Here is a 16,833-nt window from a genome sequence, read left to right on the forward strand (position 1 = left end):
GAATGAGTATCTTTCCCTTGTGGCCTGTAGACAAAAGCCTTTGGCAGGCTTTTAATGTGAAATGTCAGCAGGATGTGATGAGTTTACTTGACAAAAAATCCTCAACATTAATATTATTAACAGAGGGAGGAATATTTACTTTTTCTTTTCTAAGCGCCGCATGATTCGGCCCGATTCAGAGGACTGCAATGCAATTATAAATCGATTATCAGTGCATGAACATTTTGGATTTATACACATTATTTTATGATTTTTAGTGTTTTTAGTTTTTCCTCATCCCAGATTTGTATTTTATATATATATATTATATATATATATATATATATATATATATTTATATTATTCTTCCCTTGTAATATTCACAGTTGAGACCATATATTTAAATACACCCAGGCTTTAAACTTCTACAAACACTTAAACCCGGGAGACCAGGAAACCGAGTTTTTGTTTGAAACAACTTTGATTTTGATTGCATATGAAATTGTAAATGAATGGTTTGAAAAAATGTTATTTGGCAAATGTCCCAGGTATAAGTGGGTCAATGCCCCTGAAGGTATCAGGAAATTAATGGACGCTTGGTCAGGTGCCTTTGGCGTTGTTATTGACGCTAAAAGTCTCCTTTAGCATCATATCTAAACACGCTGGGTCGGGACTATTGGCATCACTTTGGACCCAGTTAGGTTAAGGAAAAGGTTGTGGGTGGGCTTATGTTTCCATGACAAGCGGGACAAGAACGGGACAGTTGGGTTTAGGAAAAGAAGAATGGGACGGTTGGGATTAGGAAAAGAAGAAAACGACGGTTGGGTTTAGGAAACGTGACACGCGGGACACAATCCCCGGTCTATTGGGTGAAAGTCCTGTGTTGTTTGACCCATCCACCACCCCAATCACCCTCCCTATGCAGATTTTCGGGCTTTCTCCTCTCTACCGTAGTCGCTCTTAGTGCTACGTCATCTTCAAACCCTGTGTAGCTGCGGCTCTTCCTGGTGCGTTCTACATACATGCTGAAGGGGGATTTTTGCGTCGCTTCTGACACTGACAGCCACTGTCCAAACGTCCGTATTTTACGAGTTCGGAGTGAGAACGGGTTGGCATTGTCCATTAATTCCTAATTACGGCCAACTCAAAGGGCATTAATGTAACATATGTGGAGTTCTGAAAAACTGAGTTTGAATGTGTTTTGCCAAGGTGTTTTTAACCCAGGTGTTGTCTTCCTGTTGACCAGGGCCAAAATTGAAAATGAACGTTTTTGTCCCTCTTTTCAACGCTTTTTTTCATTCATCGTCAGAAGCTTCTTGTGTCTATTTAAAGTTCAGTAAGAAAAACTTAGGAATGAAATGAAACGTGCTGACTGTTTACACTTCATGTTAATACAATCAGGCGTTTGTTGTTGCAGCAGAAGAGTTTAAGATTGAAGATAGTTGCGAGATATCTCAGTGTGCCCAGTGAAGCAGCAGTGTGGGATTGTGGAATGCCTCTCTGGCAGACGGTGTCGACATCATGGAGGCAGGGTTTAGGATGGTGGAGGTGTGGCGGCTCATCAAGAGTTAATGTCAGGTTAATGTGCTCTCTGGGAGTGTACTGTGGTCTGAGTCTGTGCTGTTAATGTTGCACCTACACCTGACTGCCAGCTGCTGGCTACGCCCTCCTCCCTGTTGGACCCACAATCCTCCTGGTTCTCACCTCTGACCCCCCACTTACTCCCTGCAGACTGCTCCTGAGTTCATACTGGTCTTTGGTTTGACCTGAGTCAGTTTGGTTTTGGCCAAACAGCTAATCTTAATGTGATAAATCTTGTTGTAGTGGTGTCCTAATGTTGTGATTCTTATTGTCGCAGTGGCATTGTCCCTGTCAAATAAACAAAGTGAAAAAAGTGCTACCACGTTTTCTTTAAAAGTAGAAGTACTGCAGGTGACTTTGAAACCTGAGCTCCGGCTTCCTTCAGGAAACTGTCGTGGAAAAGCTGAAACAAGTCGAAACTCTCTGGGAGGGAAATCGTCTCATTATCTGATACGCTTTGAGGTGAGCCAAGCTGTCGGGTTCTGCGAGAAAGTGGCGGCGAGGCCGTTCCCCCAATCAGCCGGTGTGGATTGAGTTTCGGCCGGCCTCTTTAATGACCCCTTTCCCTGGCCGACACTTAGCCCACTGACAACAACAGAGCCTGTGATCTGGAGAGGCCCTCCTTTCACATTCCTGCCAGACTCCGGAGCCTCCCTGCCCTGAAAGAGCCTCCAATCTGTCGGACATCTGCAGCCGGTCTTACCTTGTTATTAGAGATAGACCACTCGGTCGGCCTGCCACGGACACAGCTCGCTGCCAACTTTCCCTCGGCCCCGGCGCGCTCTCAGGGGACTCAGGGCAGGGCCGGGACCCTGTGTTGGGAACCCCCAGGGAGAAGAACACCACCATCTTTACTTGTGAGGGGGCGGATCAGGGTGGAGGCGGAGGGGGGCGTCTCCAGGGAGCCACTGGCCTCCTTTTGTTCCTGAGAGCTGAGACTGGTTTAACTGGTAACTGAGCTAAAGAACGAGAAGGCCGGCAAACAGCACAGCTGAGACAAACTTAAACAGGTCCTGATTTACTCAGTCGGCCCTGAAATGTAAAACTGCTGACACGTTGAAGAGAAACAGATCTGAACAAAATGTCGCTAAAGAACATAAAATATTGTTTTTTAAAGGCAGCCTCATGAAACACAGATGGTGGTCTCCTGTACTCATGTTAGTGTACTTTTAGCCTGGGCCTCTTGGGGTTACTTCTTAAATCTTAATGCTACAACGCACAATATGTAAGACCAGTGGTTCCCAAAATAAATCTGAAATGATTTACAGGCCACACAAAGTCATGTTTAATTTTGCAGACTTTCCTCTTCTGGGCGTCTACTGGATCATTTAATCCAGGGGTGTCAAACTCAACTTCCCTAAGGGCCACACTAGAAAATGAGAATCACATCAAGGGCCAGACATATAGTTTATTGCTTTTATATCATGGGAAAAGTCAAATATATATTTGACTGTATTATTGCATGTTTCATATAGTCTTCTCACTTATAGTTTGGTTGACAAAAATGCCAAAGAAAATACCAAAAACATTTGGAAAAAGTGTCAAAAAATTTTGACGTGAAAAGTGACAAAAAGTATTTGGGCCAAAATGAACCTAAATGAATATAGGAGCCGGATCAAAATTAGGGCCTTGAGTTTGACATTTGTGATTTAATCTTTTCAGTCCTTTATTAAACTGGTCAGAAACCACTTGGCACATGCTACTAGTGATGAGAGTCACAAGCAGGAATCATCAGGTCGAGACATTTGGGAATTGGTGTCCACACACTGGCCATAAAATGTGTATTAACTAACTGTCCACTGGATATTACCTTGGCAGTAAAATAGTTTCCCTGTATCAGTACTCAATACCGTTACAATAAGGTCTTTCAAAACATACGACGAAATAGTTTGTTTATTCCTACCCTATTATACAACCCACAGGAGTGTTTTATGAATATGGTTGCTGGAAATACGACCCATCGGAGCGTTTTCCATCCTCATAAGTAAACAGGTTTTTTTGCCCCTGCAGTTACCGCTTTACTCATACACATAGGCACACGCTATCCACACTCATGCATAACATGTTTGCCAACTCCTTTCAACACCCTTACTGTGACCACCCAATGTGAATTACAGATCATTCTACCCAATCACTAATAATACGTCCTTGTGCTTGTCAACTGTCCTGTCCAGGCCGGTCTTGTCAGTTCTGATATCGTCCCATCTCACTTCCCTCTGTTGTCTGTCTGTCACCTTGTCACGTTTTATGTGTTATGTGTTACACTTCGTACGTGGGGCTTTAATCCCCCCTGCCATTATATGGATCCAGGGTCTCACTAAAACAGGGTGAATGGTTACGGTAGGACAACAGTAAATGTACTGAATGTAAATCTAAATCTGAATGTAACATATTGTGTATATAAAAATATAAAAAAATTTAAACAATAAGTAAACGTAACGGTCCGGATTTGAACCACATCGTTGTGAAAGGGTCCCAGTTACTACTTGGTTAGGTTTAGAAAAAGATCGTGCTTTGGGTTAAAATCATGGACATTTGTTGCGTAACCTCACATTTGACTTCCAACTGCTGTTTAATAAATACTTTCCAAATCATTCATTCTTTATATAGGTTCAATAAAGTGGCCAGGTAACTTTATTTTAGCATAAAACCACCTTAAGGGCCTTCTGCCGCTGGCCTAGACTAAAGCTGATCATCTTTATGAAAGATACTGTGAAATCGTTGGTCCCCAATCACAAACAGTCGCTGTAGGAGCCACATACTGTATGTTGTTTATGGTCTCATTTATATTATTTATTCATTATTATATTGTAGGTGGTGGGCGTGTTCATCGCGGCTTGAGCGGAATTGATAACATTACATTTGTTTGCTTCACCTGTTCACATGTTTTTTTTGGGCTTTGACAGAGATTTTCAACTTTACATTTGGTAACTGCAGTACTAGTTGTATTTTACGTGTGGAGGAATAAATCATTGCAATACAATCTTGAGCACGTCACAGTGTGTTCATGCATCTCTCAGTGTTTAGTCCCTCGCGGCAGCACTTTGTTGGACCGCTTACAGCCGCAACAGTCCCCAAGATCACAGGCTGTATTGGCGCAACCAGTAAAAGACATGCTGTCAATTAACAACTACAACTTTTTTTAATACAAGGCAGACACCAATTCTGGCATCAAATACTACACACTCCCTCAACCATCCGCTCTTGCAATACAACATCTCCAAGTAGCTATTAAAGCATAATTAATGTTTTTTATGGTTAATGTTTAAAGCACAAAAAGCTCTTAAGATTAAGCTTCAGGGAAAGTTGTTTTCTTGGTTAAATATTGAAAAAGTCAGCTGAAGAACACACTGGGATGTGTTAATATGATTTCCCTCAAAACATATTTGGCAAAAAACAGATTAGTAGAAGACGAGATGAGGTTCCACACCTTGTAAAAGAAACTCAGACTCAGACATATCTTTAAATCATTTTTTTTTTCTGTTAGACAGTTTGCAGTCAGTTATTTATTCATTACATTCTGTACACATTCATAGAAAAACATTACAGCACATAAACAGTCTGTCTGAGATTTAAAAACATAAAGAACAGTTTGACACAATCAGCCACTGGACTGACTTTGTATGAATTCAACTTTTCCTTTCAATGTCTCAGTTGCTTCTTTCTATTGTTGCTTAAAGAGAACATATCTGTGGCAGTCATACCAGCATTTATGGCAGCAATGTATTGCACCAAATTCAACAAATAACCCTGAAATGTTCACGTGTTTGTAACGTCAAAGACATATGACCTGATGTTTTTACATAACACATGAAAACAACAATTTCACAAATTAGAAGCACAGTTCACATGTTAAACATGTCCAACACCCTTTGAGTTGCGTCAATTTCACATATACTGTATATAGGCACAAATTCACACATTTTACACAATGTAGAAAGCACATGTAAAAACCATAATTTCAAATGTAATATATGAAACGTTCGACATCTAAATAATCCACATTTAGGCACGTGTGGTTTTTAGATAACTTCACGTGATGATTTAAAATATATGTACATGTAATGTTTTGGTCATTGTATGTGAGATTTAGCTCACATAATGAAGGCATATTTGTTTTTTAGATTACCATGCTTGTATTGAAAGGGAAAACTAAACCAAAAGCACATTTGAAATTACTTTACATTTATGTTAATGTTGTTCATGTTTTAATTTAAGTTTTGGAACATTACATCGTCAATGTCCAGTTAAAACCATGGACAGCATAAACTGAAGGATTAAGAGAAAATTCTTATTAAGCTAAATAAGCCCTTTAATATCTCACTGGATTATCTGAGAAATGCATCATCATAAAGCTGTTTTACTTTGTTCATAAAAAGTTGGCGTTCATTGCTTCTCACAGGACAGTGACGACATGTGAAGTACAGGTCACGGGAAATATCTGAAAACCACATATTGCCAGTATGTGAATGTATTATTTGTGTATTGGTGTTTCACGTGTGCTGACTTCATTCTGTGTCAGCCAAAGTTGTTTCACATCTGGTAAAACAAAAATGACAAAAGCTCCGTGGTGTCGTTTGCAGTCAGTCACAAATTCAGTAGATGCTTAACTTAAGAGTGTAAAAAGTGCTTTGTGTTAAGATGGCTAGGTGGCTTACTGTAAATGCTAGCTAGAACTGTTAATTTCCAGTTATATCTCGTACTTTTTGTACCAATTTGTACCAATTAGCTGTGTAAAAACAGGGTTAGCAACAATGGCAGTGACGTCTTTCACTCAGCAACATTCAAATTACACTGGACACTACCCAATCCTCCAACCAATCAGTGGCAGCTTTAAATTTACATTTACATTTTTAGCACTTACTTTAGGCTAAAATATCTGTAGTTACTGTTTAGTACCTGTTTCCCTATTGTGATAATAACCTTAATTCAGGGCAGTCTTTTGTTCGGAGGCAGTTATTACTTTGTGGCACCAATTACATTTTTTCCTGTTCTTCATTGTATTCAATATATATGATAATATAACACAAAGATCATTACTGACATGTTTATGTGGCAGTTTCATAGACAAACAAAATAAAAAACCTCAGCTTTAAGACATTATTTTAAGCAGTCCTGTTAATTTGTTATGTTACACTTATTGTAAGTCAATTAGCTACGTTAAACTGTAAAATGTTCCACAGTTTGGCTCTAGATCTAAATCCTAAAACAAGTTGGTTAGTCTCATGGTACCACAGTTTACCAAATGATTATTTAGCATTTTTCCATTCCTCTTGTATTCTAAACTTTGAACAAAATGCAACGCAGCTTTTTTGAAATCTGAAATCTGTTTTAACAAACAAAAGGCAAGTTATCAGAGGAACAAGTATTTCCATTAAACCTTATCATATCAAGGTCTTTGAAAGAAGTTCAAGAGCTGTTTAATGAATTATCTGTTTGATGTGTTGCCCGAGGGTCTTTTCAGGCCTTTGTTTCGCTACTTGCATGGTCTTGTGCAATCAGTAGGGCTGAGAACAAAGTCTTAAAAGCCAGCAACAAGTTCAACATGGACTTATAGTTCTGAAAGTTCGAGCTGGGATGCTTGGTCACTTAGCAACGGTGGCTGTGGCTCAGACACTGGCTGTGTCTACCAATCGGAGGGTTCGTGGTGCGATCCCTGGCCCCAGTCGATCCCAGTCTACATGTCAGAGTGTCATTGGGCAAGACACTGAACCCTGAATCTCCTGCGCCATTGGTGTTGGAATGTTAATCGTATCATATCGTTGTACAAATGTCTGTGTGAATGGGGTGTGTAAAGCGCTTTGAGTAGTCGTTAAGACTAGAAAAAAAGCGCTATATAAATGCAATCTACTATACAAAATCTGGAGCTTTTTAAGCTGCCTATGGTCCTTGTCTGGGCACCCAGGTGAAGTTCCACCTTCCCCCGGTGTCCTTTCGGACAAAAGCTTGTCCCTGGGGGAAGCTGTGGGTCTTGACACTGCTGGACGGGCTGAGGGACATACTGAACGCCAAATCTGTCCGGCTGCGAGGCATCTGGGGCGTGGCAGGAGGCTTACGGACTTCCGCGGATGGACTTGTCGGGCTGCAGTCGCTTACAGGTGTCCATTGCTGGTGAATGACAGGACTCGAAGACGAGATTGGGGAGAACGGGACACTCTCTCCTGGTGGAGACCAGTAAGTCGGATGTTTTGCAGGGATTTCCTCCAGAGTTTGGACTTGACTCGAGGCTGTGATGGAGCAGATCTCCGCTTGATCTTCCGACTGGGTGAACGGTAGTTCTTCTGTTAGTAGTGGAGATTGGAAGGCAGTAAATGTGTGGTAGCTCCTGATCACAGCTTCAGGAGCTTCATACTGTCCGGTCAGTGCAGAGGCAGTGAAGTCAGAGCGTTGAACCAGGGAATTTGTGCAGTTCTGAGGAGACTCGGCAGGATTACCACAGTTTGATTCAGCACTGTACCTACAATCGGTTTGCTGTGTGGATCTTTGGCAATAGCTTTGGACGGAAGAAGGCGTAGAAGGGGCGACTGGAGGGCTGAAAGAGGAGTTGAGAGTGTATTCGGAGGACGAGGAAGACGCGATTGAAGCATCATGAACTAAACTGCCGAGGCTGTATCCAGACGAGGAATAGGAGGAGTTGTTGGACGTGTCGATGGTGTCTCGATCCTTCAGTCCCAGCGTCCGTAGAACCCAGAGGTCCAGGTTTGGTTCGGAGGAAGAAGAAGTCTCCGAGGATTCGGAGCAGAACTCGGCCGTGAGGTTCCTGCAGACTCTTTTGCTGACCTGCTGCGATGTTACTAGCTGATGACTGTGGTTCTGGAAAGGTCCATCATCGACATGCATCAGGTTTCTCTTTAGCTTTCTTCTCCCATCAGCGGTTAGTTTCTATGAAGGTGAACAAGGACAGAGCAAGATTACATTTACACCTCTCTGGTTTTGTCCAACTAATACCTGATATCACCCTCATTATGTTCATAAGACAAACTTTGAACTTGACAGAAACTTTTCTATAATTGATAATTTAAAGCGGCAAACACGATATGGACTGATGCTTGACTGATTTCTTTCAATCGACTTGTGAAACAATCAGCTTGCAGAGGCTGGAGTCTTGTTCGAGATTGTTAATACATACATCTACGGCTGCAACTAACAATTATTTTCAATGTGGATTCATTTGTGGATTCTTTTCTGGATGAATAGATTAGTTGTTTGGTCTCTAAAATGTCAAAAAATAGTGAAAAATGTGGCTCAGTGTTGTCCAAAAAGCCCAAGATGACGTCCTCAAATGTCTTGTTTTGTCCACAACTCAAAGATATTCAGTTTACTGTCACAGATGAGAGAGGAAACTACAAAGACATAAAGTTAGGATATCTAAACCTATCCCCAAACTTTATGGAAGTGCAAAGATGATAGTGAACGAACCTTGGCCTTTTGCTCCAGGTTCCTCACGAAAGAAGAGGTGAGGAACTCTCTGAGTTTGTTGTTCTCATCCTGCAGTCTGGCCAGCTGCTCTTCTCTCTGCAGCAGAGTGTCCTGAAGCTGGAAACAGATAAAAGCCATATTAATGCCGAGTCAAAAACACAACAGGAAGTTAACTAGTCTCAATCCTGTTTTTGTTTTGGTCAAGATGACAGAATTACTGCTTTTGCACTTGACATACATATATCAAATAATGAAATGTGACACTGTATGTATGATTTACTAACTTAAAAAGTGGATTTTAGAGTTGAGTTACTCTTTAAAGAAATTCCATGAAGTTTTCTCAGCATCTTTCTTTAGTAACTGTTTAAAGTCAAAGTAAACTTTATTATCCTGCAAGGGGAAATTCATGTGGTCTTACACATCTCCTCAAAGAAAAGAAACATAACACTTTAAAATATGGTCAGTACGGACAGTACAGTATACAACAACATAGGCCTACACAAGAAAACAGGAATTTCTGAAAAGCAATGGAAGAAACCTACATTGCAAATACTATCCAGAGTGCAAGATTCGCAGCAATAAAAAGACAAATTACAGTGCCAGAGAGTTGCATAATTATGCGATGATGCAGTTAAAATACCAAAGAAGTTTTAGTTTTAGTTTCTTATTGAGAAGTCTAATTGCTGTCAGCGCAAATGATTTCTGCTGCAGAAATCTGCTGTTTGGATGAGCAGGATGGTTGAGGATATTATTGTTATATTAAAACGAGTAGGCTTATTATTGTTGCTGCAGAGAAATAATAGATGGAAGTTAAAGTGATGAACAGTTTGAGTACCTGTTTGTTTCTCTGGAGGTGAGGGGAGAGCTGCTCAGTCCACATCTGACCAGCAGGGGGCGAGCTGGTAAAATCACACTCAGACTCTGATATACAGACAGACAGAAAGAGAGAGATAGACAGACAGAAAAACAGACAGAGACAGTTTAAGTCATTTTTTTATGTAAAAACAGGTAAACTTGTGTGATGTCAGCTTCTTAAATGTGAATATCTTCTAGTTTCTTCTCTCCTCTGTGACAGTAAACTGAATATCTTTGAGTTATGGACAAAACAAGACATCTGAGGACGTCATCTTGGGCTTTTTGGGAAACTCATTTTCACCATTTTCGGAACAAACTACTAATCCATTCATCCAGAAAATAATACACACATTAATCTAACAATGAAAATAATGTTTAGTTGCAGCCGTAGGAGCAATATGCCAATAAATTTGGTAAAAATATAGGAGCCACTCTGCATGATGAATACTTTTTACATTTTGATACTTTAAGTACATTTAGCTGTCAGTATTTCTGTACTTATATAGACATTAGAATGCTTAACTTTTGCTTGTAAGAGTATCTTTAGTAACTTTATTTTCTCAATCATATTGTTCCTTTCTTCTGTCCCTTTTTTATTTCATAGACTATATGTTTTTTATTTTTCTCTTCATGTTATGTGTTGTTGGATAATTGATAGAGAACCCGACATGTCGAGCCCCCCCGAGGGTTACCTTTCCATGTCTCTTTTTAGTTAATGTCTCTTAAATGTAACGTTACTGTGATATTATGTGCTACATAAATCTAATCAAATCAAATATTTCTTGCAGACTCACCCCAAACAGACGACTTCTCTCCGAGGTCGCTGAAGTCACAGGGGTCACGGGTCCAAACGGAGGCCAGGGTTTCCATGGAAACGTCAACAGTGTCACGGCCAAAGGACAAGTCCTGGAGCGAGAGGTGAGGAAGAGGAGGAGGAGGAGGAGAAGGAGAGGGATTCCCTACAGAGAGACGGAGAGAGTTTGTGTGTGAATGAAGAGAAGGGAGGGTGTGTGTGTGTGTGTGTGTGTGTGTGTGTGTGTGTGTGTGTGTGTGTGTGTGTGTGTGTGTGTGTGTGTGTGTGTGTGTGTGCCAGCTGAACATGTGTTGATATGGTGATGATAAACACAAACTTTTAAAAACTTTTAAGTGAAATAAAACAGTTATTATGACACTAGATGGCCAAAAGTATGTGTACACCCTGATATCAGGTTACGGTGTAACTGGACTCTTACACAATGTTTCTTTACACTCAAGTTGCTCCACACCCAAACTGGGGAAAACATTGTATTTATGGAGCTGGCTTTGTGCACAACTATATTGTCTAATATATCATTACGCTTGGGCATTTAAACTTAAGTTCATTGGAACTAAGGGCATTTTTTTTTACACTTGGTCCGTTTCAGGCCTCCAAAAGAACTCAGACCTATCAGTCGGCATTTTTCGGAGCGTATGTGATCACTCCAAAGTTGACTCAGACCCCTCATACCTGACGTGACAGACATAAAATAAGACTGAGAACTGAGTCCTCTTTCAAGTAAACTGACAATGTCAACGCAAAAAGGACTGAGTCCCTTTTCTGTTCTGGTCCACTTTAAGAGAAAGGAGTTTGATCCGTTTAAAAAGGACTCTGTGAAAACACCCTAAGAAGCCCAAGAATCGCATCAAATACGGACGCTTGGTCAGATGCCTTTGGCGTTTGTTATTGACGCAAAAAGTCTCCTTTAGTGTCATATTTAGATAGACTGGGTAAACCCAGCCCGATCTGCCGGCGAATTTGATTTCGCCCTGCAGCTCAGGTTGGAAACCTGTACATTATTGTATCCTGCTTCCGTTACAAATCTGCGGGGACCAATCACAAACTGGCTTATCCACCTGGCACGCTATTGGCGAGTTTAACACGATGGCGATAGAGAAGCGACCAAGCAGCTTTTTGTTTACATTCAACAGGGCGGCCACCAAAGCGCAGCAACCAGCAACCCATTGATGCCGCTGTCGCTGCACCCGGACCGTTGGTCTGATTGGTTGAAGGACTATCCAATTGCATACAGAGTCATCTGAACTATGCCCGTTGATCACGCCTCTTGTGCAGTAGAACATACAGAGCAGACTCCCCAGACTAATGTTCAATCTTAAAAGATCGAGCTTGGTCTGGTGATAGCCAGACTAATATTTAGATGCTCTTGGTCGGGACTCTCGGCGCCACTTTTTGACGCTCTGGGTCGGGACGTACGTTTAACTGACATGCAGCACGAGAACGGGACAGTTAGGTTTAGGAAAAGATGGTGGGTGGGGTTACAAAATAAACATTTCAGTGACACGCAGGACAAGAATGGAACACGAACCCTGGTCTCCAAGGCGAAAGTCCTGTGTTGTTTGACACATCCACCCCCCCGCAACCAATCTCCTTACGCGGCATTTCGGTCTTTCGTACTACTCTCTACCATTGTCACTCTAAATACTACATCATCTTACAGCGCCGTGTAGCTGCTGCTCTGCCCGGTGCGTTCAATACAGACGCTGAAGGGGGACTTTTGCGTCGTATGTAACGCTGAGAGACACTGACCCAGCGTCAGTATTTTACGAGTTGGGAGTGAGAACGGGTTGTGAAAACACCACATGTCCGCATACTTTTCACTGTATTAGTCCAACAGCACTTCACTTTAAACTGTGTATGCAGATTTTAAGTCCCTGAATTTCCAGGTAATATCACTGAATAAAAAAGCTTTAAAATAAAACAAGGAAATCAGAAAAAAAGGTTGCAACCATAGTGCAAAATAAACTTTTTGTCCACCGGCCAAATGTTACACGCCAACTCTTTAGATTACCATTCTGCGGAGTAAATCTAATCTACCAGCCACTTGCATATTTCAACGAGCAATTGGCTGGTGGATGGTTGCAACGAGTGTCATTATCTACATTATGTTTTATACATTAAACTATGGATGAAATAGTAAATATAGTTTTCTGGGAGTTTGTTCCAGATATGTGGAGCATAAAAACTGAACGCTGCTTCCCCCTGTTTAGTTCTGACTCTGGGGACAACAAGCAGACCTGTCCCAGACCACCTGAGAGGTCTGGGTGGGTCATACTGTAGTAGACCTGTCCCAGACCACCTGAGAGGTCTGGGTGGGTCATATTAGACATATTTATATAAATATAGACATATAAAAAGATATAGAAACTTTTTAAAAATGGGTCAAATTTGACCAGAGGACAAATATCTTCAGCTCTGTGTCAGTTCCCCTCAGTCTCTCTGACTGGACCGGCAAATCAACAGAGCAACAAAAGTTCTGTTCCTGCGGAAACATGGCCATTCATTCATTCTGTGACTCTCTTCTCCAGCAGAGTAAAACAAAAAGCTTTCAAAATTAGAAATGCAGTATACGTTCCCATGGTACATATCTTATGGAACTAAAAAAATAGAAAACATCAGACAATTTTTGCCTCTTTTCACATGGCAGGAGTGAAAATCCTCAACATGTGTTGTGTTCTGCTTTCAGAACGACAAATACAGTGGGAGAACAGTTAGAGACCAAACAGCATGTTGGCTCTACAGGATGATTTGTTTCTTAGAAACTGTAATGCTCTTCTCAAATGATGTACAGATTTGTAAGCTTTCTGTTATCCAATAGCTTGAAAAATATAGTCATTAAATGGAGTATGGCCAGAGAGACCCCCTTTATGTTTGGGCTGAGCCCTAGATGTTTAAAACATCTGCCTCTGCCCCTGGCCATCATTTATCTTATTAATCTGTTCTAAGTTATGTGTCATGCGCAAACGATCAGCCTGCAGCATGTTAAAGTCCTGCAGCAAGTTGAGCAGTAAAGTTGCGTTTTTTACTTTTTACACAAAGCCTCAACTTGTTCTCTAAGATTCTTTCAACCCATCTGAACTTTTAAAGCAGCACTAAAGAACTGTTCTGCTCTTCTCTGCACCTGTTGCGTCCCAGCAGTTCACCTGCCCGCCAGACTCCATTCAAAAAACCCTCCAAACAACATCAAACCGACCCAGACTGCAGCTTCTTCACCGAACATGCATTATCTGTTACAGATGAGACATTAACTCACGTGAACTCACTGCTGGACGCGCTGAATTATCCCGCAGATCTTCCGTTTTTTTATTCGGCAGGTGTTGCGTCAGGCTGTGCGTAACTGCGCGCTGCTGCACACTCTCCGGCTCCAGCAAAACACCGCGTGGATGAAATAAAAAGGTTAGAAGAGTTTAATTTTCTGCACGTGAATCCGGAATGAAGCTGGATTATGAATAAATGTTTCCTGATCCTGATGTGCAGCTGAGGACTCCTCGCCGCGGACTGAAGCCGAGAGAGAGAGAGAGAGAGAGACAGACAGGTGTGTGTGTGTGTGTGTGTGTGTGTGTGTGTGTGTGTGTGTGTGTGTGTGTGTGTGTGTGAGATCGGTCTGTCCAATCAGCTGTTCGGAGCTGGTGACGCTGCAGCCTCAGTTTGAGAGTAAACGCTGTAGCTGAAGGTGAAGTCATTCTGTCAGGTAGTAGGACTCAGAAAGAGATAGATAGATAGATAGATAGATAGATAGATAGATAGATAGATAGATAGATAGATAGATAGATTATCAGCAGTGTGCATTAAAGTTAAATAAATCAAAGAAAGACTAATATGCAAATACGAAATATGAATAAAAGCAAAATATGCATAGAAGAACTTTTTTTTAAAGACGTTTTGTTTTATAATAGGTGAGAGACAAGTGTTACAAAGTGACATTAACATAATACACTGGTTAGGTAGCAGTATAAGGGACTGTTTTTGCAAAATTTGTGCATTTTAGGGAGGGGGGAGGAGACAGTGACCACCGTTTTTGGAGAAAAAAAAATACTATAACATAGTACTGTGCGGTAAAGCATATAGTGCACAGCAGCTTTATTTCTATAGCACATTTGAGCAACAAGGCAGTTCAAAGGGTTTTACATAAAATATAAAAAAGCAACTAAAGACAATTGAAGGCATCAGTTAAGGATAATTTAGCTAAAATAGAATAAGACAGATATGAAATACAAGAATAACAGTTACAGTGCAGTGTAAGAAATGAACAATAACTTAAAAAAAAAAGAAAATTCTTCAGCCTTGATTAAAAAGAACTGAGAGTTGCAGTGGAGCTGCAGTTTTCTGGGAGTTTGTTCCAGATGTGTGGAGCATAAAAACTGAACGCTGCTTCCCCCTGTTTAGTTCTGACTCTGGGGACAACAAGCAGACCTGTCCCAGACCACCTGAGAGGTCTGGGTGGGTCATACTGTAGTAGACCTGTCCCAGACCACCTGAGAGGTCTGGGTGGGTCATACTGTAGTAGACCTGTCCCAGACCACCTGAGAGGTCTGGGTGGGTCATACTGTAGTAGACCTGTCCCAGACCACCTGAGAGGTCTGGGTGGGTCATAGTGTAGTAGCAGATCAGAAATACACCGCTCAGTGCTTTAAAAACCAACAGAAGTAGTTGGAAATCAATTCACGCATGCACGCACACACACACACACACACACACACACACAGAAACAGACACAAACGCACACTCACAGTGAGTTAAACTGTAATCTGACAGCAGGTCAGTTAAACTGCTGCAATAATTAGGAATTTAATTCACAAACTGACATACCAACAAGATGACACATTAACAGAGAAAAGAGAAGAGAAAAAGAAAGATTACAGGAAAGAGGGAAAAAGGTGAGGAGACATGGAAAGGAAAGTTGACAAGGAGAGAAGAGAAGGAAACAAGAAAGAAGAGGAAGATACTGTGAGGAGGAAAGGAAAGAGAAGAGGGAGAGGAGAGAGGAGAGGAGACAAGGAAAAGAAAGTACTGTTCTTAGTAGTCTCACATTGCCAGACTTCCACAGTGCTGGAGAATGGTCAGATGATTGTTTGTGTTTCTTTAAACCAATCACAACTGTCTCTGACGGCACTAAACCCACAAAGGTTACCTCGCAAAAAAAGAAAGCAGAGATATCAGAAGGAAAGGAGAGTGTCTGACATCCGGCTTTATGCCCGCGCTGTACATCCGGTAAACCAGACTCACTTTCAGTAACTCTGAGTAAACAAAGTCCAACTCTAAAGAGACGATCTGGGTCACCTGGCAGGAAAAGAAACGTCCTATAAGCTCTGATAAACATTGATCTCTCTCCATTGCTGAAGTTGAGTCTAACGAGCAGTCGGCAGGTTGCACCAGACGTCTGTCCCCTCCCCCCCACCTCCCTGCAAGGAAACAGGCCGACCAATAAATTTGACTTTCCTCATTAGCTTTTGTGGCTGGTTAAGTGGTCGTGGAGGGGGGTTAATTGCCTCGCCAGCGGGCATTAAATAGCAGCGGTGTGAACGCAGCGGCAGAGGCCATATGTGGCGGCTGCAGGAGAGGGACTGTGGCCCCCGAGGTTGCTGGTGTGAATCCCCTGAGTGGCGGAGAGGATGTGCTTGCTGTTACAGGCGTACCGTCCATCTTTGTTGTCCTGTACGTAGTCTGGATGAACGGCAGCCCATTTACCGGATAATCGCTGGATGTTCTTTGCCATGCAGCACTCCATTCATTTCTGGAAACAACAAACTTCGAGCTAGCTTTATTACACGCTGAAAATGTCTTAGAAAAGTTTAGAAGAGAATTTGGATGGTGCAACAAGGCAGGCCTGCATTTGTAGAATATGTTTACAGCGTTTCCTCTCTAACTGGGACGTTTTGGGACTGATTGGTGGGATTGCTGTGGACAAAGTACACACGGAGATACACTGGTAAGAGCTAATGAGGTTTAACCATGTATCAGCTCATTTAAATAGCTCACGTTACTGTACTGTGTCAACAGTTAACTTCATTTAATATTGTACGTGGCGTTTTCCTTCGCGGGGTGCCAATGTTCCTTCCTGAGACTATTTAGCAGAGACACCGTCGCTGCGTCCGGAGCTTAGCGCCACCCAAGACCGTTGTGATTGATTGAAAAGAAATGCAACTTCTTCCGCGGACGTGAACTCTGCTTCCCAGCCTGAGCAT

The 16,833-nt window shown here is 41.7% G+C and overlaps 1 protein-coding gene across 1 annotated transcript; it reads right to left on the bottom strand.

Moving 5' to 3' along the window:
* Positions 1 to 5,060: 5,060 nt before the first annotated feature.
* gmnc (geminin coiled-coil domain containing) lies at positions 5,061 to 10,787 on the bottom strand. Its single transcript, XM_031309580.2, has 4 exons — positions 10,629 to 10,787; positions 9,815 to 9,900; positions 8,980 to 9,096; positions 5,061 to 8,442 (listed from the first exon to the last, which is right to left on the bottom strand). The coding sequence occupies exons 1-4, from the start codon at positions 10,702 to 10,704 to the stop codon at positions 7,441 to 7,443; spliced, it is 1,281 nt and encodes a 426-aa protein (XP_031165440.2). The 5' UTR covers positions 10,705 to 10,787; the 3' UTR covers positions 5,061 to 7,440.
* Between the last annotated feature and the right edge of the window lie 6,046 nt (positions 10,788 to 16,833).

Source organism: Sander lucioperca, chromosome 5 (genome assembly GCF_008315115.2).
Source record: "Sander lucioperca isolate FBNREF2018 chromosome 5, SLUC_FBN_1.2, whole genome shotgun sequence".
Taxonomy (NCBI): Eukaryota; Metazoa; Chordata; class Actinopteri; order Perciformes; family Percidae; genus Sander; species Sander lucioperca.